The sequence below is a fragment of the Grammomys surdaster genome, unplaced genomic scaffold (assembly GCF_004785775.1).
Source record: "Grammomys surdaster isolate TR1022 unplaced genomic scaffold, NIH_TR_1.0 199, whole genome shotgun sequence".
Taxonomy (NCBI): Eukaryota; Metazoa; Chordata; class Mammalia; order Rodentia; family Muridae; genus Grammomys; species Grammomys surdaster.
In genome coordinates this window covers 5,022,462-5,047,126 of record NW_021604644.1, presented here as the reverse complement: position 1 = coordinate 5,047,126, position 24,665 = coordinate 5,022,462, and the positions used below count along the sequence as shown (strand labels likewise).

Here is a 24,665-nt window from a genome sequence, read left to right as displayed (position 1 = left end):
TATGAGTGTTAAGTATCCATCCCCTGCTCCTTCTTTGTACTGTTATAAGTGAAAAGTACGATTCTTTTTGCAGATTTAGAAAGAAAAGCCAGTTTCTATCTCCTCTGTAAACACACCCTGCCATCCATTTCCTATTTTAGGCTTATACCTAATACAACTTCTGCACATTTAAATAAGGTGTGTGTTCAAAGGTTCCTAGTAGTACTCCTTATAGTACTAACAACCTGGACATGACTATTTAAGCCAACAGCAGATGGATAGATTGTCATACTTTAATGTAAGATTGTATCACAGTAAAAATAATTGCTGGGATAGAGAGATGACACAGTGATTAAGAACACTGTTCTTCCAGAAGACCAGAGTTCAATTCCCAGCACCCATATGAGGACTCACAACTGTCTGTAACTCCAGTTCCATGGGACCTAATACTTCACACAGACATACATGGAAGCAAAATACCAATGCACATAAAAGTAAGTAAATTTCAAAAATAAATGATCTATTTCCATCAACATTAAACATAAGCAGTCTATGATTAAAAAACAAAGAATACAAAACAAACAAACAAAGAATACACTTAAATGAAAGCAAAATCCCAAACCGTACTGTTTAAGAATATATAGGCATTCAAAACCACAATGAACAGGGGATCCATAAACTACAAGTTTACTTCCTTGGAAGGAAGAAAGGATGGGCTGGTGCATGAGTGCATACTTCAGAGTTGTTGTATGAGGCCAGTTTTAACCTAGGAGTTGGTACCATGTTATCCTTTTGATCATACATTTGTCTCACATGTTAAGAATGCATAACAGTTCACCATACAACAGGAAAAGACTATAAACAACCAGATATTTAAGCTATAACTTTTATTTTTTTAAAAAAATCCTATTTCCACATACTGGTAGTCACAAATTACTCAGACATTTCCATATAGTTGCCTAATATATATAATACTGGACATTTAAAAAGTGTTAAGTGTCTAAAGAAAGCTTAACTCTGACAGTTTATTTTGGCTAATTTGGGATATCAATGGTGGTTTTTAAGATCATATCCAATCTTCTAAGAATGCTGTAACAAAACATTATAAGCTGGATGCCTTAAATAGGACTTTATTCTCTCTAAGTTCTAGGGTTACCAGTCTCTGATCAAGGTGTAACTGACCTGAGAGTTCTGATGAGAACTCTGTTCCTGGCTTGCAGACACTCTGCATTATCGTCATGTCTGTATATGGCAGAGTGGGCTCTGATGTCCCTACTTATAGAAACACAGACCCTTTTAGACAAGGGCCCCATCCTCATTCCCTTATTCAACCTCAACAACTTCCTTAGAAAGTCCCATCTCCAATGACAATCCTAATGGCGGTTAAAGCTTCACTACATGAGTACTTTGTGTAGAGACACAAAACCATTTAGTCTATAAACTTCATAACTTACTTATTCCTCTTACTACTACGATTACTGTATACGTGGAAACAGGTACCTCAACTCACACTGACTTTCTTTTTCTTTCTTTCTTTTTTTTTGTTTTTTTTTTTTTTGAGACAGGGTTTCTCTGTGTAGCCCTGGCTGTCCTGGAACTCACTCTGTAGACCAGACTGGCCGCGAACTCAGAAATCCACCTGCCTCTGCCTCCCAAGTGCTGGGATTAAAGGCGTGCACCACCACTGCCCTGCCACACTGATTTTCTGGAAATAAAGTGATTTCTGGCAACTAAAGGACAACGAATTGAGGAAGAAATTAACTCCTCTGAGAAGGAAAGGCAAGCACCACACACCTTTCAAAAGATGAAATTCACACCAGTTTTGTTAGAAATACAGCTCTTCTCTCAGCTCCTTTTGAGGGCACACCCCTAATGCCTTAAAACCTCACACTGGGCTGGCCTAAAGTTTCCATAGCTTCCCAATAGTGCCACAGGCAAGGAAGCAAGCTTTTAACATCTGGGCCTTTGTGGGGAGAGTTCAGATCCGTACTATAGCATCAGCTGTGTAAGACAGACTGATTTATAGGCAAGCATTAATTACTAGATTAAGAATTTTTCTCCAGATAGGTTGCAATTTTTTTCTGTAACTGCTTTTCTGGTGTCTCCAAAATGTCCTTAAAGGCCTCAAGTTAAGTTCCCTGGATTAGGGTCATTATTGTCTGCTTTTTTAGTTGGAGGAGATAGGGTCTTGGATAGCTCAGGATCTCAAACTTGTTATGTAGCAGGCTGGCCTTGAACTCATCCTCTTGAGTCTACTTCCCACATACTAATTAACAGGTGTGCTGGACCACGCCTAGTTTGGATTAGATCCTTTGGAAAAGCTATGATAATTATCCACTACTGGGCAACTCAGCAAAAGACTTCTTAAAACCGTACATCTGTTACCGACACCTCACTCACCATCTGGATTTTATAAGTTATATAATGATGTTTCATGCGTTGTATAAAACTCGTTCTTTAATTTATGGCTGAATATATTGTTACTTTTTAAAATCAGCTGTTATTTTATATTACTACCTATACTCTTGCCATCTGTGCTCTGAGTTATGAGTAGAAAAGAAAAATATGAAAAATTAAAAAAAAAAGAAAAAAGAAATACAGCTCTTTAAGGATGCCAACGCTGGAAGGGCAGACGCAGGTCATCTCTAAGCTCTGATATGGTATATATCATATATATCTTATAAGGTATAAAACACATTTTTCAACTACCAGGACTGTAGACTAGCCCATAAGAAGGGCTGTGTGTTGGGGGTACTGAACACAAGACTGATATAAAAATTTAAAAAGTGAATTTTTTTAATCTCATCTAGCTCCCAAATAAATGAGACAGAGACTGTAAGATTTATTTAACCAAGCTTTACAGCATAATATCCAAGTAGTTATTATTCTATTCTAATAATCCTCTAGCCAATCTTGCTACCTCCCAGCCAAAACCTCCAAGATACTTGGATTTTAGTACTGCTCCAGATGCCTTTTCAAGGTGAAATGCTACCCTCCCTCCCATCAGAAGTCAACTCTATTCTCTCCCCTGTTCAGACACTGGCTGATCAGCTTTTATTGACAGATCAGAGATAAATGGGGAGCAGTGTTTATACAACAACCAGGAGAGGCTTAGAATAAGCATTACAATGCCAGGTCCCCCACTACAACCAAATACGGGGGCAGAAAAGTCAGCAATTGAATAATGCAAGGATTAATCCCAGCACTTGGGAGGCAGAGGCAGGCGGATCTCTGAGTTCAAGAGTTCGAGGCTAGCTTGGTCTACAGAGTGAGTTCCAGGACAGCCAGGACTACACAGAGAAACCCTGTCTCGAAAAAACCAAAAAAAAAAAAAAAAAAAAAAACAGAAAAAAAAAAAAAAACAGAAAAAAAACAGAATAATGCAAGGATAATCTTTACACAGTGTACAATAATATTATGTCCACACAGGACTTTATGGATACTAGGCAAATAATTTACCTTTAAGTTATATTCCAGCTCCATAATCTGTTCTAAATCATAAGGCAGGTGAATTTATATATAATGGCCACGATTCACTTTAGGAAAATCACTTCAGTCTCTTTCAGTTTCTACACTTTCAGTTTCTACACATGAGCAGCTTAATGAACTCTTTATAACCTAAGATAGAAACCTAAACAACTTTTAATTTTTATGCATGAATGTGTGTGTGTGCGTGTGCAGGTACTGCCATATTTATGAAATATCTACAAAAATATACTTTGACATATTTTTGTCAGAAAATCCACCAGTAGAAGTAAAGAAATAAACAGTGGTTGACTAACCTCCTTCTGTTGCGTGCCGGTGTGTTACACCGTTCCCCTGAGAAGTGATGTTGATTTGGTCGAACTGAAGGGGGCTGCCTGTTTGATGTCATCTCCCATGGTCGCATTGGTGGTGAGGGAGCTGGTGATGCTGACGTGTAATCAAAGACTGAATGAGAGAGGCGCTGTCTCTTAGGACTTGGACTATCTTCACTCTGCCAATGCAACAAAAAGGATCGCTGAATAAACCCATAATGATTTTATATTACTTCATATGCAACAGGTTAAAAAAATGCATTTCTCATAAAAAAAAAAAACAAAGGATAGGCATTGCACTAAAATCCTAAATTAAGAAATGTAGGGGCAGGGGTAGAGAAAAGGGGGATAGACAGTAAATATACATGTAAAAAAATTGAACTGTTTGAAAACCATTAGATAACAATATATAAGAAACAGAGCGCTAACTCTTATATATATATAGTACCTGACCTTCTAGAAATCCTAACTCCTAAATCCTGAGAAATGCCATTATGCTATAAGCTATCAGTTCACTTTAGATAGTGATGATGAGTTTGGTCATGAAGAAGCCCTCTTGTTTTCCTGAGTAGGCCCCAACCTCGGATACTAACCACACACCTCTACCATTTTTGTTGTTAGGCCAGTTATTGCTTCAATGATGGTTACATGAATAAGATAAAACAAATTTTATATAAAGGAAATCCAACTGATTAAGATCAATAATTCTTTTTAGAATGTCATAGCACTTTGGGAGTATCATCCAATATTCAAAAGGTCACAGTACAAGCTTTGTAGATATAAAATTTATACGGCCATGTAACTGCTATTAACTCCAGGAGTCCCAACTAATTCAATCTCACCAAAACTGGCAATATTCCAAATTAACTGAAAATCTAAAAGGCTACGTTTTGTTGGGAAGACTGTTCCTATTTCTACACTAATCTACACCCCCAAGTTTTAATTATTAGCCATTAAATTACTTTTAATTGGTTTACAAAATAACTGATATTTGTGAACAGATTCTCTAAGTTTACATTTATTTTTATTTTATGCATGATGTTCTGCCTGCATGTCTGTGCACCATGTATTTCCAACACTTGTGAAGACGAGGAGGCTATGAGATCCTCTGGAACTAGAGTTACAAATGGCTATCAGATATATGGGGGGCTAGAAACTGAACCCCAGTCCAATGTAAGACTAACAAGTGCTTTGATAAGGTAAGCCGAATTTCTAACCCCAACAATGTCCTATTTTTAAATAGACAAGCAAAGAAAACAACTGATTTTAGGAACAAAGCAAACTGATCTATGGAGCTGAACCTAGAGTATAATTCCAGAACTTGGGAGACAAAGGCCAGAAGATTGGTAATCTGAGGTCATCCTTGGTCACATAGTGAATTCAAGGCCAGCTTATGCTACATGAGACCCATCTCTTACATTTAAAAAAAAAAAAAAAGCTAAATGGTTACATTTGATATTTCAAAATTATTTAGCAAGTGTATCAACAAAATAACATCTAACCTATATTCTCTTAATGATATTAGTTAAATATACTTGTTTTTAATAAGAAAGCCAGGTTTTATGAGAATCCCCAAACTTTAAGAGTATCCTCACACATGTACACATCACCCTCACACATGTACACATATGCACATATGCCATGTACATAGAGAAAAGCAAGAAAATTACTGCCTAGTAGCCCAGACAGCCTCCAACTGGTTCTATAGGGAAGAATGACTTTGAACTTCTAATCCTCCTTCTTCCTTGTCCTGAGTGTGCGGTTACAGGCACATTTATGTCGTAGTCTATTACATACTTTTTTGTTTTTGAAGACAGTGTCTAAGTAGCTCAGGCTGGCCTTGAACTCAAGAGATCTACCCACTTTTATCTCCTAAATGCTGGAATTAAAAGGGTGTGCCCCACCCACCCAGTAAGAATGGCTACTTATGAGGTATGATTCCCAGTGACACTTGGTGCTGCTAGAACCAAACTCCAAAAGCCACTGAATTATTAGATGGGCCTGTCTTTTTTAAAAGAAATTGGTTTTGAATTCTCAGGGGGGAGAATTCTTTTCTGTAACAGTGGGCTAAGTTTTCAACATATCAAATGCCGACAATTTAAATGTGTGAAGTGTTAAGGCATACAGTTACTACTTCTACTGTACAGAGCACTGGTACAGACTGGGAATCAAGGGAGGAAAGAAAGCAGGAGGTGTATGCATGAGGTCTCACAGTGAATATAAACAGAAGCAGAAGCAGGTCCCAGCTGCTTCTGATGACTAAAATGTGCCCGACTTTAGCAATCATTGTACTTTTTGAGGATTTCATTCCCAAAGAAGGAAGGAATTGGCTTATGTTGAGAGAGGTGTAAAGATCCACCTTTGCCCATCATGATGGGATAGAGGCAAGCCCATGAGCATGTCTGAGAAGTTTCTAGGTAAGGTTAACTGAAGCAATAAGATCAATTCTAAATATAATGGCTGGGGTTTTGGACTGAACCAAGGAAGGAAGATGAGCAACTCTTCTGCTTCTTGAATGGAGGGTAGAGGGGAGGCGGTATGGTGAGACCCCACTGCCCCCCATCCCCACTGCCACCATGAACCATAACTTAAAATGTGAGTCAACAGAGCTCTATCCACAAAAAGCACTTAAAAAGCAAAGCTAATCCCAGCACTGGTGACAAGCAGGAACGGCAGGGTCCTTGGTCAGCCAGTGATGAGATCCAGGCCAGTGAGACCCTATCTCAAAAGACAAGATACAAGAAGGTTGACCTCTACACCAACACAAGGAAAACAAGAACAAAGCACGTCAAAGTTAAAGAGTGACACAACTGATCACCAAAGGTCATAAATGACAAAAACTTTTGTTCACTAACACTGGTGATAGGCTAGGGCAGTGGTTCTCAACCTGTGGGGGTCAATTGACCCTTTCACAGGGGTTGGCGATCAGATATTTACATTATGATTCATAACAGCAAAAATTACAGTTAGAAGTAGCAATGAGCCGGGCAGTGGTGGTGCACACCTTTAATCCCAGCATTTGGGAGGCAGAGGCAGGCGGATTTCTGAGTTTGAGGCCAGCCTGGTCTACAGAGTGAATTCCAAGACAGCCAGAGCTATACAGAGAAACCCTGTCTCGAAAGACCAAACAAACAAACAAACAAAACAACAACAAAGAAGTAGCAATGAAATTAATTTGATGGTTGGGGGTCACCACATGAGGGACACAACATGAGGAAGGTCAAGAACCACTGGGCTAGGGATAGAGCCCAATTAGTAAAGTGTTTTTGCCTTACAATCTTAGGAGCTGGGTTTGAGCCCCAGAATCACTTCAGGCAGGGAAGTATGGTAGTGCTAGAAAGGCAGAGGCAGGTGAACCTTTAGGGGCCCCTGCCAACCTAGCTTAGCTGCCTTGTCTCTAGGCTAGTGAAAGCTATCAGAAACAAGAGTAAGGATAAAGAACAATACTTTTTTCTGCTATAGCTGTCCTAATAATGAGCCATATGTCCAACTCCATGTTTACAATAAAAATAGTTATTTTATGCCTAAAGAAAGCTACAGGGGAGTTGAGTTCTTGAAAAATGGAAACCTCACCTAGGAAACAGAGAGGATGTTTTGAGAAAGGAGAAATCCAAAAGGGTTGAGCCTGGCAACAGAGACTTGTTAATACCAGCTGAACATAGCAAGTCCTTGGCTCAAAATTTTAACAAAATATTAAAAAAAGAAAAAAAACAGTAAGTATGTAAGCAAATTAAATAAATGGCTGAAGAGATGGCTTGGCATTCAAGACAACATATTACTTTTGGAGCCCATTATTTATATAGGTGGCTCAAAGGGTCATCTATTACCCATGTTATAGCTTTAGGGGCATGTGCAAACATATGCAAATATGCAACACACAATCACTGAAAAATATTTAGAAAGAAGGCAAAGTAAAAGGTATCCGAGAAAAGCCAATGTCAAGAGACTATACTAAGGGAATGACTTTCTAAGAATCCCTTCTCATGTGGGAACAAGGTTTTATTTTTATTTATTGCATGTGTCTGTGGATTTCAGATCCCTTACAGCTGGAATTACAAGCATTTGTGAGCTGTCTTAGTAGGAGCTAGGATGCAAACTCCACTCTTCGTGGCAAGAACAGGAAGTGTTCTTTATCACTGAGCAATGCTGGGTAGTATCTACAATATCCCAAGTTTTTAAAGGGAGAGGCACTGCTGAAACTAACAAATGATACTCATTCTGACAGAGAATTAGTCATTGTATCCGTATTTCTCAGGTCTTCGTAAGACCCATCAATTTTCTTATCCAGGGCAGTAACTGAGTAGAGAAAAATCTCTGGCTCTCCCCTGGAGAGTACAGTGGAAAGGCTTGTTCTAAAGGTAGAGAAAAGACTAAACTAACACTATAAACAAAATTAAAATACTTCTTAATTTTCAATAAACCCCAGGGATTAGGGTATACCATATGACTAGAGAGAAACATGAGTAGTTAGAGGGTATATATAACATGACTAATTAAGAGAGTGTAGCATATGACTAACATGGGCAAAGGGTTCATTTCAACTGCTAATAGCTTTGGAAGAAAAAAAGCAAAACAGAAAAATACCAGTACAATTAGCTCTAACTTTTAACTTTATTGTTTTATTTTTAAAACAAGGGTTTTAATTTATTGCATTTGTATTTACTAAGTTTAAAGTTAATACTCATCCCTGAAGCCTTCAACAAAATATGAACACAGAAAATGAGAAGTATTTATTAGTGTCTGTAGTTAAGTGTATTGTTTAGCAATTTTAAAAATTCTTTTATTTTTTTTGGATACAGGATAGCCTTGGCTCGACTTAAACTCAATAGATTTGCCTTTCTCTGCTTCCCACACTGGGATTAAAGGTACATGACATCACAAAGTTTAAACAGCCTTAAAGTGTCTTTCCTGTCCTTTCTTTCTTTCCTTCCAATTTTGTTCCTTTGTGTTTTTGAGATAAGGTCGGTCTATATACATAGCCTTGGCAGTCTCAGAACAATATGTAGACCAGGTTGATCTTGAACTTGCAGAAATCTGCCTCCTTCAGGCTCAGTAGCGCTGGAATTAAAGGCACTTGCTACCAGCTCTGGCTTTAAATTTCTTAAGCATCAGTCACCAAATTATATTGAGCTTCTGTGTGCAGACAATGCTGTCTGTAATCAAAACAGCAGTCAATATGACACACAACTCACAGACAATTATACCTCCTAAAATAGTTATGTGCTAAATACTTACAAATATATTTACAGAAATGTGAATATCTAAAGGTAGTGTGATATAGTAAACACAACGCAGCTAAAATCAGATGAGGCCCTTGCTCTACAAATAATCGGATAGAAGTGTGTACCTTGAACTTTTTAAAGCCTATTTCCGTACAAGATGCCTAGTTTACTTTGAGATTTAAAAACAGTAACACATAATACACATATAACAGAGAATCCAGCACAAATTCTAAAAGGAATACCAGGCTAAAGAGAGCCCTAGATCACCTAGAGGTGGCACTCACAGCACATGCCAAACTTAATATATCCTAAGTATTTCTCTTTAACTAGTCAAAGTTCAATAGCCAGTGATTTGTATGAGCAAATCCGAGTAATGTTATTAATAACCCAAAGATGGTTTTAATATATCTGTACTCATTTTCATCTTATATTAAATTTCTTCAAATCAAATTTTTATGTATAGGTACTATGAGGTACACAGAAAACAAATACCTTATGCACTAAGCAAGTAGCGATGACTTCAAACAAATGCTTTCATTTTTCCTTTCCTACACACCTTACATATTTTAGTATCTTCTATCTACAGAAACTGAATGGTTAGAACAAATGATTAAGACAAAAGAATATTTTTAAAACAGAGTATTAAGTGGTAAAATAATGAACAGTAGCTCAAGACAAGAGATTCTTCAGAAAAACTCAGTTAACTTCAAGAAGTCTCTGAGAGGAGTGTTAACTTCCACATACAACAGAAAGTAAGAGGATACTCACAAGCTTGTTTAAACCTTCCTAGAAACAAGCTAGAATGTATCTGTGACTTTCAGCCCTGTGTAGGGAAAGGGTAAACATATAAGAACCTGGAAGAAAGCTTTGAAGTGAGCATCCTCTTGAATGGTAGTGTTCTGATCACTTGGGAGAAGAGGGAACAGGCTCTGAAGTCTCACCCTTTCACAAATCACCTTGTTAGGATGGCCAGGTAGAGGTGCTGAATTGGCCCCGGGAGATATCTGGGAAAAAGAGGGAGAAGAAAAGGATAGTTCATGGCCAGCCACACCAGTATGGAGAATCAAGTCTGTCAAGGACCCTTTGGGCTTTCTAGTGTTTGATAATACTTGGGGGCGGGGAAGAGTAACTTTAAACATCAAAATATACAGGAGGCAGAGACTGTCTCTAGCAATGGAGCTTCTCACACACAAAAAAAGGTTTGAGATAAAAAACATCACAGCTTGGGAATTTAAGTTCTTGTTCCCCAAATACCTAATAATAATCTTTTTGGTGACCCCTAAAGGTCAGACTTCAGGTAAAATCACAAGTAGAGTGATGAATGTCTGCCTACACTATATTTTTTCTCATTGTTCTTTTAGTGACCATGGTGAAAAAAAAGACTTGACAATATTTATGGTAAAAGTTCTATACTTTCAGCTAAAAGACTTTACAACATATACATATGTCCACATATGTTATGTTTAACCAGGGATGGCCTCTCCATTCTACTCAATAAACTGTAGCTACATTCATTCAGTACTAGGGAGGCTGAGGCAAGAACATCCCAAGTTCTAAGCTAACCTGGGCTAGAAATCATGATCCTGTCTCAAGATTTAAAAAAAAAAAAAGCAAATGAAAATCCTCAAACAGTAACAAAAGGTCAAGTAATGGAAACAACACAAAACTAGAGGCTCTGCTAAAGAAATGAAGACAAACTCATAAGTCTGAAACAACGTTTAGCTTAAAAATCTAGACTGTAAGTTAAATCTCCTTAAATTTGTGTGAATCTGTAGCAATTTAAAAGCATGAACAACACTCCTCACTATATTGTGACAGTGAAATCTTCCTTGGGGACTCCAAGTTTAAAGATTTGCTTGCACTCACACATACAAAAAAAAAAAGAAAGAAAGAAAAAAGAAAAAAGAAAACGTGCTTAACATTGTGATTTTACAGTTTTTGTCTCATTTCTTCCCTTAGTCTTAGATTTAAAAGTCCCCTTGGTAACAAGCACTAAAAAAGAAAGAGGCATGGTTTCCCATCTTTAACAAGTATATGCTATCAAAGAAGGAGAGAAAGGGGAAAGGAAAGAAAAAGGACCAAGTAAATCACTGTTTAGGAAATTTCTGATGAAGCTGACATTGAGTGCTCTGCTCTGATAGCTGGCAGGGAGCAGGATAGTAAGGAAACAATTTTCAGTATGGCAGATAGTAAAGAAGATGCTAGAGAAGAAATTAAAGATTGAATGTTGTACTACTGGCATGCTTTGATCATCTCTGGCCCTCTGTAACTTTGCTGTTGGTGTGGTATAAGTCTCATAAACATGGTAAGAATAAAAATACTGCCAAAGACCTATTACCACCCCTCAGAAGTTAATAAAGAGGAATACTTGTTAGTTTACTACACAGTATATTTTGGATATAAACTATTGTTTATCTCTGTATTGTAAACATAATGTGCTAATGTTCTTTATACTTATGAGTATGCACAGGTGAAGGAATATTTACTGTTTTCTAAAAGCTAAGCATTATATACATATATGTTAATATATGTTAAAGAACTAAGCTATAAAGATTAAAAAACAAAAATCCCAATGACCTTATTTTAATTAAAAAGTGAGGGCCAACAAGATGGCTTAGTAGGTAAAAGGTCTTGCCACCAAGTCTGATGACCTGGATTAGATCCCTGGAACCCACATAGTGGGTACAGGAAGAGAATTTACTGCCAGAAGTTTGTCTTCTGCCCTCCACGTGTCATGGTTTAAATGTGTGCCACCCTATTAAATAAATGTCAAAGGGGGCAGGACAAAACAGAAGCAAGCAACCAACAACAGTATGATATTTAAGTACTATAAAGCAGAAAAGTACTGGAACATAATTAAATTGATAAGAAAATAAAAGGCAATTTGATTTCCAGCATAGCAAAAGAAAAAAGTTCATTTAGCCTTGCAAGTAGCTTGTGCCTCTAATCATAGCACTCCAGAGGCTAAGATAGAACTGTTACAAATTTTAGGCCAGCCTTACATAGTAAGAAGTCCTTTCTCAAAACAATAAAACAAATTCAAAATAGTTTAGAAGTATATTTGCCATTCTTGATCTTCATTCAGCAAAGAATGTCACAAACTCTCTCCAAATGAGCTACTCCTTCTTCAAGTTAGTACTCTGCCTGCAATTCTCTTGGGCTTTTCTTCTTTTCTTTCTTTCTTTCTTCCTTCCTTCCTTCCTTCCTTCCTTCCTTCCTTCCTTCCTTCCTTCCTTCCTTCCTTCCTTCCTTCCTTTCCATTTTAAAAGTAAATGGGGGCTGGAGAGATGGCTCAGTGGTTAAGAGCACTGATTGCTCTTCCAGAGGGTCCTGAGTTCAATTCCCAGCAACCACATGGTGGCTCACAACCATCCATAATGGGATCTGACGCCCTCTTCTGGTATATCTGATCACAGCAACTGTGTACTCACATACATAAAATAAATAAATCTTTAAAAAAAAAAAAGTAAATAGATGCTTTGTCTGTATCGTGCACATGTGCGCCAGGTACCCAAGATCAGAAGAGGGCATTGTATACCCTGAACTGGAATTCTATACAGTTGTGAGACGCCTGTGGGTGCTGGGAATCAAACTCAAGTCTCCTGAAAAAGCGGCCAGTGTTCTTAACTGCTGAGCTCTCTCAGACCCTGTACTGTGTTTTAAGCAGTTCATTTATCTTCAACAATCATGGTCAGTTTTACAAATCACAAGTACAAGCACCTGGCTAGCAAAACAGAAATCAGAGTCAGCTTTATTCTTCACTCTTTGATCCTTTGGAAAATTTAAGAGTTCCATCAGCATAAGTAAAAACAAACAACAACAAATCCCTAGCACCCTTGGCTCTTGTCATACTAAGAGATTTCAAGTATATCTTTTCTATCCACAATAGTGTTCTTCTGTCAGAAACTCCAATTATCTCTAAAGACAAATAATATGGTAGAAGAAATTATATTCCAGTCCTACAGAATCTGTAACAAACCACTGCTGGACTTGGTCGAAACCAGCACTGATCTCACAGTAAGTTCATAGTTTTATTTGTGTGAAATATATGATAAACAGACTTCCTATATAAGATATCACCATAAAATCTCATCACTCATGTATAATCCTCCCTTCATTATACTTGGAGCAGATTCCATTGATTTGGGGTGGGGGGCAAAGTAGGAATGAGTCTCAGGGTGATCAAGATTCCAACAGTTGATTTTAAGTTAAACAGAGAGAGCATCCTAAGAGGGCCTGACTTAATCAGAGGAAGTTCTTAAAAAACAGAACTGAGCCATTCTTGAGAAGTTCTCTATCAGCCTTCCAAACTAAGGTACAGCGCTGTCAGAAGAGAGAAGAGAGAAGGGAGCCACAGAGCAGGGAACTGGGGACAGCAGCCCTAGGCACTGGAGCAGTTACCATATCAATATCAACCAATGATTTCAAAAGAGAACAACCAAGTAAATTGTATAAGCTCCAGCCAGGTAAGAAAGATACTTATATCAAGTCTTCTCATACAAGGTTTTTGGTTGGTTGGTTTTCTTGACCAAGGGTCTCACTATGTAACTCAGGCTGGCCTTGAACTCAAGAGATGTTTGCCTCTGCCTCCCAAAAGTGAGGATTAAAGTCTGAGGTTACTTGTTTTTTAATGTTTGCTTACAAATAACTATATGACAAATTCATCCAGTGCAGCTGGAAAGCAAGACCAATGTTTGCATATATCTTTTAAGCATCAGGGCATTAGTACTTTATGATACTTTCTGTTTAAGTTGGCACTTCTCTGTTTGGGCAGCTAATAACATCAATAACAATTTAATCCTTGTCTTAGAGATTAGCACAGCTGCACTATTGTGCTAACAGGATTTAAGGAAACACTATTCCTTCTAAAACTGTTTCTAATGGCAGCTTTCCACCATATTCAGTTAATTTTTTTTTCATAAAAATGAATGAAGCAGAGAGATTTAACAGTCTTCTGTGCCAGCTTTTTTGTCTGTTTTTAAGACAGAGGATGGCCTTAAATTCACAAGCATCCTGTCTCAGACTCCTAGGTATTTGGATTAAGGATGTGCACCACAACTTCCAGGATAGTATACTAAATGATGTACTTTTTACAAATTAAGTTGCTTGAAACCTGACTTCAATCCCTAGGATCCACATGTACACCCTGGTAAAGGTGAGGCACACACATAAGATAAATGAAAATTTTAAGTTTACAATTTTTATCAGTAATTTCTTTCCTTAATCACTTTTTATTTCTTGGTGGATTTTTCTGAAATCCTTTCAACAAAGTTATTATAAATTGTTGATATAATCAAATTAGGCTTGTCACATTTCTATACATATATAAGTTGTGCTTTATGCCCACCTTCCTGTCTTACATGTCCCCACTCTTTGTTCCCTAATTGTCTCTCTTCAGAGAAAGCATGCCATATTTGTCTGACTTAATTTAACACAATGGTTCCCCCAGTTCCACCTTTCCTGGAGATAAACGAATGTAATAAATTGTGGAATAAAAAGCAAAATCACAAAAATGCTAAATCTAATGTGCTCTGAAGCAAAAGAGGTGAAAATCCTGTAAATCTGTAAATGTTCCTACACAGCTGTAGTATGGTAGGACAACACTGTAATTCTAGAACTCTAGAGAGCCAGACGTTCAAAGTCAACATCAGCTACACAGGAAATGAGGCCATCTGGTCTGTAGATCTTGTCTCAATACAGAAGTTTAGAACAAAATAAAAGTATGGTTAAACATGTGCTACATCATAAATCTGAGATAAATTTTAGTTCAGAAACCATAATCTGTGTTTACCACTGTTACTATTACCTAGAAGTGTAATATACTCTACTCCCAAACTAATTGAATGATACAACAGTCAGCTTCTCTAGATTATGTCACAAGTTTATTATGAATCTGCTCACAATTAAACACGCTAATAAAACTTGGAGTGCTGAGAGACGGCTCAGGATAATTTCTTGGCTCACCAGCATGAGGACTTGAGACCCCCATCCCCAGCATCCACATAAAGTCAGGAAGAACAGTATGCATCTATAGCCCCAGTGCTTCTGTATTAAAAAGAGCAAAAGACAGGAGACTCCATGAAATTGACCAGTCAAGTTAGCCTGGTATATGCAACAGTGTGCTAGAGACTCTGTCTCAAGATGGGAGGTTGTCCTCTGACCTCTTAGCACTTGTTTATGTGTGCCATTTTTGAGACATCACTAGGCACTAATTGGGGTAAAAATTAAGTATTTAAGGGAAGGTGATCACTACTGTTGAACACTGGAACACATGTGTTAAGTAAAACTTATTCCCATTTTTGAGTTAAGACAAACTAAATAGATCTACGTCTTTTGGGAGGCACTCAAAACCAAAGTTGGTAAAAACAACTAAAGACTACTACTCCCTCTCCTTTCCCCAGTCCAGAGTTCCATAACACAAGGGTAAGGAAGAGAAGCGAGGCACAACTAATTAGTATGGACAAACTGGAAGGAAATGACACAGTGTAGATCACCCCGTACTTCATTTGTTTACATTTCTGTTTCATTTTTACAAAGAATTCAATCATTTAGTTCCTTTAGTCAATGTCATAACAGGTATTTAATATCTTCTGATAGATGGAATAGAACCAGAACTATATGTATAAATTAATGCTGAAATGCTTATGTTCCCTGGAGAGAAACTGAAAGCAATCTATGAATGAAGCAAAGCTAATATTCGTATATGCACCTAACTGAAAAACAAGCAGAAAATGTGTAAGCAGTCCAAGAGACACTATGCAACAATCAAGACTAATCAAGAACTACCCACCTTTCCAGTAAGAGAGACTGCAAAACAGTGCTCCAAACTAATGGCAGCACAAACACGAAACAGAACTAAAGATAAATATCCTGACCAACGGTCTTTCTACACTGCTCAAGTATCTAGCCATTTTGGAGATTTTTACTTTGAAGACTTCTCACCTGTATTAACTTAAGTAAAAATATAATCACAGTGCCTGGCAATGTTAACTAAACAAGTTAACTAAAAGACTTATCCAATGCTGGGGCAAAGAGGGACAATAGATCTATTATGATGCTTACAGACTCCCTTAAACACCGATTTGTTTCAATTTTTGTCAAAAATCAGATTGCTCTAGTAAAGAAAAGTCTTTATACATACCCAGATTAATATTTACCAACTTAGTTAAGGATCGGGCCTGATGAAATGCCTCAGCAGGTGAAGGTACTTTCGGCAAAGCTGGAGACTTATCAACCTCCAGAACCCACAAGGTAGAGGTACCCAACCAAACAGGGCAAGTTGTCCACACATATTTATTGTTAAAAACGTTTTTTTTTTTTTTAAATCATGACGGACATAAACTTCAACAAGCGTAGAAACACAAACAACTACCTTTTGGGATAATGTAAGACACCACTAGTGAAGAATAAGAATATTTAAATACAATTCTTTCATAACTTACAGAGATTGTGAGGACAAAACCTCTTGGGAGCAGAACTTAACACTATCCTTAAGTCCTCCAGTTCTTGTAGAATAAGTAGTACTTACTCCTACAGAAAGTTACAGAATTGACTTTAAAGTAGAACCTTATAATGAACAGGCTTAGGATGAACAAGTTTTATTAAGACAAACTACATTACACTAGCATGTTTATAAACTAAAAGGAACTATCTCAAGAGGACAATTTGGTGATAGAATTCCAACTCAAAATTGTCATCTTTGAGTGTTACGTACTTCCGCACCAGATCCAATACGTTTGATCTTGTCATTTTTCTCGTAAGTTGGATTTCTCCATTAGGCTGTGTTTTCCAAAATGAGCAAAAGTTTACTTTATTTTTCGGTTGTGATTCAAATATGAATGGAATTCCTTAAATTCTGGTTATACAGCTGTATGCTATTTAAAGAAACTTTGATAAGTAAATGTTACTACAATAGTATCTACAAAACAGGGAGTACTGGGTAGACTTAATTTCAAGTACTGTGTATGAGCGCTGAATACATTTCAACGTCCACCTCGTATAAAGAAAGAAATCGCAACTCATACGATGCTAGCTAGCAACGACTATATTTAAGTACTCAACTCTACAGTAGAAGAATTACCACGTTAACTTTTACTGAATAGCCTGCGACACAAAAGCGTTGTCTATGTTGGATGATACAGAGGAAAAAATAGTTCTCTTTGGCTTTCGGTAACTCGAAAAACTCCCGTTTCAAAAACCAACCTCTCTCATTCTTCAGCCCTGAAAGGAAGAACTTCCATCCACTGAGAACAAAACGGATCCCGTCCAGAAACCCGCGGAGGTAGAAGGCCGCGAGAGAGGACCCCTCCAACCGGGTTCTGAGTTCTCCCAAGTGACATCATCATTTCACCTGCGTCTCGTCCAGGCAGGGGCGGGCCGGCTCCCAGCCGCCGCGGGAACAAAGAGCGCCAGGCTGCCGGGAAACGTCCGCCGAGCGCAGCCCGCCGGCTCCCAACCTCCCGCGGCCAGTACCGCCCTCGCGCGGTAGCCAACGGCCGTCACCGCCAGTACCTGCGAGGGGAGGCTCCGCCCTGCGGGGCTGCTCCCGCCGCTCCGGGCCGGGCCGCCGCCTCCTATCGTGACTGCTCGCCCCGCCAGCGGCCAGCTCGCAAGGGCAGCCGGCCCCGGTCGTCCTTGGCCTCGGAACCCGGGTTCCGACTGAGGCGCTGTCACGGCGCTTCCTTCCTCTTGGCACCATCACACGGGCCTCTCCAGAAAACCACGGCTCCACGCCCTGCGCTGAAGGAGCCGGCTAGCGCCTCGGAAGCCCCATCTTTTCTGCCCGCCGTCCCAACCGCCCCGGCCTCCGGAGGCCCGCCCGCCAGCCGCACGAGGGGCCCCGCCCCCGCCCCCACCCACCCCACTGCACCCCCTTAGCGCTCGCAGACCCGCGCGGGCCGCGCCGGCGCAGTGGATTGCACTGCGTGCGCAGGCGATACCCAGGGCGCTACGCTTTGGACCACATAACTCGAGAGGCTCCCACCTCTGAGTTCCGGACGCCCGCCCCACCCCTCGCCTGCACAAACCTAGCCAGCCAAGCGCAGGATCGCCGGAGAGCTCCGCCTCTTTCCCCGCGCCGAGCCCCCTTTGTTTCCACCCGCGGGGGCGGGGCCGCGCACGTCCAGGCCGCTCGGGCCAGTTCCGGCAACAGAGCTGGTGCGCAGCGCCCCTGCGCAGCCCCGCCCAACTCACGCGCTTGGCTGGCCCCGGCAGCGAAGGTGGAGAGGTGGGGCAGCGTGTAGTGTCTTCCAGCACAGAGAATGCCTAACGCTGCGGCAGCTTCCGCTCCCGCCAGCAACTCTAAAACTCAGTAGTAGAGCACTAAACCTCATAATATAGTATGTATTTACATGACCGAAGAAGTAGGAACTTTTACTGATGTAGACACGTGATCTCAAAACAAGCAAGCGTGTATATAACTTGTCCAACCCTCAGACGATTGTGACAGATTCTATGACTTTGCTGAGATAGGAAGTTAAGTTCGAATACTAAATCAAGCCTCGGGTCACTACTGCGTTCAAGATCTCTATTGGAGAACACAAAGACTATATTGGCTCAATAAATACAGGGAAATGAATGGTTCAGTATCACTGGAAATTATATAATGGTAGGCTTTGCAAATAGATAGAAATTAGAGGTTTAAAAGTTTATTAAAAGTTAAAGGATCAATGAGCAGAAAACCCAGACTGAGTTGGGCATTGTGGGCTCAAACACTGGGAAGGCTAACAAAGAGGACTTCTGGGAGCTTGAGGTCCGCCTGGTCTACTTACTGCATTAAAATCCAGTCTAAAAACTTAGACTCAAAGAAAGAAGGTGGGGGGGTAGGAGGAGGCTAAGAATAAACAGGAAGGGGGAGGGCGGTAAGAGGACAAGAGAAAGGAAAGCAATCGAGCCTTTAGAGGACTTAACCCTTCCCTTCTTCCTTCTCTGAGTCTCAGTGGCCTCGGCTAAGAAAAGCAACACTAAAATGTTTCAGGATCTTCTTGGGACATATACATTGTTTATGAATAACACCATATGGTAATTATATACATTTGTCAACCAGTATCAGACTGAGCACCACTGCTCTATTATGACTAACTCCAAGGCTCACTATTTCAGGCTCTTAGCAACTGCTGAAGCAAAGCTCTAGCAATTCTTGTATATTTACAAAGGGCAGCTGGAAAGAGACAGCAGGCCCCTGTGAAGTACTCCCTCACTCAGTTCTACACTCCTACTACGCAGCTTTCTCTTTTCTTTGCCCTCTAACCCCAACTCACTCTTAGACCAGGCTGGCCTTGAACTCACAGAGATCCATTTGCCTCTGCCTCTAGAGTACTAGGATTAAAGGCATACCACACTACACCCAGCTTCTAAATGCTTTTTTAAAATTAGATATTTTATTTATTTACATTTCAGAAAGAAATCGGAAATGTAAATAAAATATCCAAAAAACCCATCTGAAATGTAAATAAAATATTCAATAAAAAAATCTGAAATCTAAATGCTTGCTTAACCCCCAAGTTTGATACAGATAAAAACACAGTGAGAGGGCATGCTTTTCAAGAGACAACTGACAGTCTAATGTGGTGGGGCTGAAATTATGTCTGAGTAGTTGTTCAACAGTAGTTCAGCTAAAGCTGTCCTTGCTGTCTTTTTAAACAGTGGCAGAAACCCCTGTTGGAGAGCTTAAAAAACCAAAAAACTGAAAAACCCTTTCTGTAATGGAAATTTTCTACATCTGCACAGCTCAGAAGGTATCAGAGCTATACCACATGGACAACAAAAGGTATAGCACTTGAAATGTATGTAATTAGTATACTAGTGAACTAACAGTTTGAAGCTGTATATCCAGCATCTGAAGGAAAAGTTGTTGCTGTGGCAAGAGCTTTCTGAGAATTTCAAGGCTGCCCTTTAAAAGAGGTTTTCCCGCCAGGTGGAAATTGTGACTGTCTTCATGAAGTCCTTTATCACATCACTCACTGCCTAGGAAATGGGGAAGTGCTAAAGTGGACTTCAAATGTAGCTGGTAGTTTTTCTGAGCTCAGCCCAGGGGCCTTACCCTTCTAATATGAAGGAGTAACAGCAGTCATCAAAAACCTTCTCTAGATAGACATCCAACATCATACAGGAACCATAAAGAAGCTCAGATCTGATCACAAAGTAAGAAAATTCACACCACTCCAATTCTGTAACTGGTTTCATTTTCCCAAGGATTTGGCTCTAACTAATCTCCTTAAGCCATCAAGCTTTTCTGTCTTTACTGGGACATTACTAACACATCATTAACTTTCTCCACCCTTAAGTTTTCAACAGTAGACACACCTGCCTATCTACTGCTTCCTTTAGGGAGGTCATTAAGGAGTTTTTCTGAGAGATATGTGTTTTCTTTTTCATGTTTAGATACTTATGCTAGAATATAATTTTTCTGCCAGGCGTGTAAGCAGCTCATGCCTCTGACCCCAGCATTTGAGAGGCTAAGAGTAGGCAGATTAAGAATTCTGGTCCAGCCTGGGCTGTGTACAAGACACCCTCAAAAAGAAAAACATTCTTTATCACCCTCATGGATTGTATTTCGGGGTTCAGAAATCTTGTCCACTGTTGTCTTTTGAATTTCAATAAAAAAGTTTTAATAATTCTAAAGAAAAAGAGCAAATAGGATTTTAATTAGGACTTCATTGAATCTAGAGCTAAAGAAGCAATGTTAGTTAGATAATGCCAAGTCTTCCAACATCTGAACAAGATGAAGCCTTTTATTTGCTCAGAAGTTTTTTTTTTCAATCACGCTTCACAATAGTCTGTAATTATCTTACATTTCAGTTCTTAGGTTTGTTCCAACTGACTTTTCTAATTCAACTAGTAATTATAATAGTTAATATCAACCCTTGAGGCTTTTTAAAATAAACAATCCTGTTTACGTTCTGTATATTCAGAAGAAAATAACAGTACTTTTTTCTTGCCATATGTCTTTTTGCACCAGCTGGTAAGTACACCCAGTCAGAGGGGGATAGCCACCCCAGTCAGAGGGAGGCAGCCATGGGACGACCTTGTTTTTCCTATCAAATCTCCACTAGACAACTGTGGTTATTTGTGTATGGAGTTTTCAGGGTATTTTCAGGGTATTTCAGGGAAATAATTTAAGGAGTGTCTTCTATTTCTAATTTGCTGAAAGTGCATTAAATGGTGGTTTAATCGTGCCAAAATTTTCTTTGCCTATCATATTTTATAGTTAATTTATAAAGTGCATTAGTTGGATTTTGGCTATTAAACCAACTTTATATTACTACTAAATCCATTTTGGTCTTATGATTGTCCTTTTTAAATACTGATGGGTTTGGTCTACTTATATTCTTTAGGACATTTATTTTTTGTCCTTGTACACAGGTATAATTTTCCATTTTTAATGCCTACATCAGGTTTTATTACAAATCTTTTTGTTAGCCTTAGAAAATATGAGAGTCAGTCTCTCCCCCCACCTGCCTGTGCTATTAGGATAGACGGACACAGAGACACAAAGAGATGAAGATCTTACAATCTGCTTTTGGAAAAACTACATTCCAATCATGTGATTTTTGAAAGCATTATAAATATATTTTCAAGCACAGTACATAAACACTACAAGTTTAGAGACATGCTACTTAGTGCTATCAAATGATAAATGTAAAATTTGTTTTTCAGATCAATTTACTTTAAAGGTTATCGCAATAATGGTTATCTGAAGAACTGTTCTGTTAAAAAAGACTGTGGCTACAGTATTTGTTGTCTGTTTAAATACTTCTATAATAAAATAATGCAATTTTATAATATCTTATTTTCTTCATAGAACTGTGAGCTACTTGAAGGTAGTTCTTATTTCTCCTCTACAAGTATTTTTTCCACTAAAATTGAGTGAACGAAACTGGTAAGATAAAAAGCTTGTAATGGCTGAACAGAACAGCCTACAGCATCTATAAGCAAGCCACTTGTAGATCCACTGCAAAACAATCCAATTGTACAGTTCCACCCAGAAATGTTAACACCTGTCCACAGGAAAGTCTAATTAGCAGCAACTTTCAATTAGAGCTTCTAAAAACCAGAAGGGGGCAGCAAAGGCCCATCCAAATCCAATCCCACTACAGTCTTAGCAGCCAGTGACCCCCAGGCTTCGGCTGTTCCAGCTGTGCGATTGAGAGACTGCAGAGGTAGGACCACAGACACTTGCACAATGAAGAAAAAAATGGCAGTGACAATGAGAAGGGGGGTGAAAGAAAACTCAGGGTGAGAAGCCATTAGCCAAAAAAAAAAGGGGGGGGCTCAATCTGCATGCCCAGGACCAACAGGCATGCTGGTGCAGCATATTCCTTTCTAGGACAGGATGTGCAGACAGGAATTGACCCTGAAGCAGACCCTACATTCCCTGCATGATCTGCCTGTACTTTTTGTATCTTTTGTGTATATCTGTGTGCATTCAATTGTATGTGAGAGCACAGCACATGTGGTTGGATACTGGGGTCTCTTGATTTTGTTGCTGCCTATGCCAGGAGGATTGGTCCAAAAGCTTCTAGGGGTTCTCCTGTCTCCTTCCATTTCCCTATTAGAGCAGAGATGTGTTATTCTGTTTAACCTAAACTTTCTAATGTTTATGATAGTGGAACACTAAGATGTACTCATTCTCATTCTAGTGTCTCACTATCATATAAGGAGAAGTTTGATTTCTTTAAAAACTCACTATGAATAGGTTTGTTTTAATCTCAGGTGTCTATGATTTGTCTCATGTACTAGGAGGAGTGTGATTTTTGCCCAGCTGCAGACAGGTTACGTGTGGAATTCTGGGAACTTTTCAGACAGTATAAATGCCAGAGCCCCAAGAGGAGTCCAGGCATACTCTGAGGGGGCTGCTGGGGGTTTCTGCTACTGTGGTTTATCAAGTCATTGTGAGCAAAGAGACTTTTGACTGTGTTTCTCCAAGGAACTTGGACACCCCTAATCAGCAGTTAGTATTCTAAATAGGTCTACACCCCCATCCCCTAAGTATTGTAAAATGTGTAGTTTGGCATTCATTTGAAAATTTATCCTTTAGCAAATTTGTAACAGTGTAGTTGCTTGTTCAAAGAATATGTGCTTCACATTTTTTTCTAGATATAATCTATATTGTCTCCTACAAGACTGTGCCAATTTTTTCACTGCAACCAAGAGTAAATGCACAGCATTTAGTGTATATTCTGCAGTAGAAAACGGCAGTGCTCATTTAAGGGTGCTCTCGTGGAAAGAAAGGATAACTCCAGGGACTGCAGCAAGCCAAGCCTGAGAGCAGGGAGAGAAAAGCCCCGAAGCTGAACTCAGCCCAGTTTACTTTTCAAACAGCCACATTTCATACCCAAATTATAAGTTCTCTTTGTCCATCTGTTAAATCCCAGTGGATTTACTATCTATGGTCTATATGAACTGTAGTAACCTAGGAACTGGGTCCATGCTTAAGCTAAAAAGACTCAGGGGACCAATGTGAATAGCAACTTGCTGTAAAGCTAGTGAGCAAAAGGCCCCAGGTTACAAGACCTTCTGGAAAGACAATCCTCAGAACAGAGTTCCAGAAATATCTGAGGAAGAGAGACTGGTAAAACTACCCAGAAGCCGCCAGACAGTAAGGAAAAATGTAATCAAAGTCAGTAAAATAGGGAGTGAAATAAACTTAACTTACAAACATGTTCCAAAAAAATAAAAAGCTTGTCTAAGGAAAAATTTAGGAGCAGAGCAAAACAGCCAAGTAGTTCCTTCATTTCAGGGATGACTGTGGAAAAAGGTGATCACTGAAATGAAACACATGGAAATGAGATCCTGGAAAGGTTTTAGATGCAAGACATACTACATGTTGTTCCTCGACTGGTCCTTATGAACACTTTGTTACTGCACTGTGTCCTAGAAGAAACAGGCTTTCCCTAGGGAATCCTCCTGTACCTCCTGTGTCTGCATAACCACAACTAGTCCAGCTGACACACACTGCATCAGAGAATTCTAGTATTATACACATATGAAATATAACCTGCTCAATGAACTGACAGTAGTTCCTGTTACTGATAATCCAGCCAACCCTGAGTGATTGTATGGACATCTGTGATGTTCAGTACATATTCACAAAGCATGCTGTTTCCTGTCTATGCCACACTCTATAGACCTTTCCAGGTTTCATCTCAGGAAATGTTACCTAAGCAGAATTCTAATTACCACAAATCAAAACCTTAAATAAAAATGCTTAAAATAGTATAGTTTTTTAATGGAGTGAATAAAAATATTTTAAAAATCTGTCCTCCTCTTCTGGCTAGTGTTTTTGTTTTTCCTAACAATTGAGTTTTATTTTGATGAAAAAAATCATGTGTTCTGACTAGTTTTATGACACAAGCTAGAATCATTTTGGAAGAAGGAACCTCAATTGACAAAGCGCATCACCAGACTGACCTCTAGGTAAGCCTATTGTACATTTTCCTTGCTTTTTGAATGATGTGAGGATGGTCCAGCTCCTTGTGGACTGTACCACCCCTGGGCTGCTGGTCTTGGGTGCCATAAGAAAGCAGACTGAGTAAGCCATGAGGAGCAAGCCAGTAGGCATTTACTCTCTGGCTTCTGCTTCAGTTCCTGTCTCCAATTTTCTGCCTTGAGTACTTGCTCTGACTTGGATGGTGAACTACAAACTGTAAGGTAAATCCTTTCTAGG

General features: G+C 39.2%; 1 protein-coding gene across 8 annotated transcripts in view; it reads right to left on the bottom strand.

Annotated features, from left to right (window-relative positions):
• The window catches only part of Rnf38 (ring finger protein 38), a 105,187-nt gene that overhangs the window by 24,264 nt on the left and 56,258 nt on the right, over window positions 1-24,665 (bottom strand). Inside the window, exons 1-3 of one of the 8 annotated variants that reach the window (XM_028770243.1) lie at window positions 17,510-17,527; window positions 9,955-10,002; window positions 3,762-3,955 (exon numbers count right to left, since the gene is read on the bottom strand). In XM_028770243.1, the coding sequence (XP_028626076.1) occupies window positions 3,762-3,868 (107 nt within the window). In that variant the 5' untranslated portion in view covers window positions 3,869-3,955; window positions 9,955-10,002; window positions 17,510-17,527. Of the gene's footprint in view, window positions 1-3,761; window positions 3,956-9,852; window positions 10,003-17,200; window positions 17,316-17,509; window positions 17,586-18,024; window positions 18,047-24,665 lie in introns of those variants that run through there. The other 7 variants (XM_028770237.1, XM_028770238.1, XM_028770241.1 and 4 more) reach the window with 7 other exon arrangements.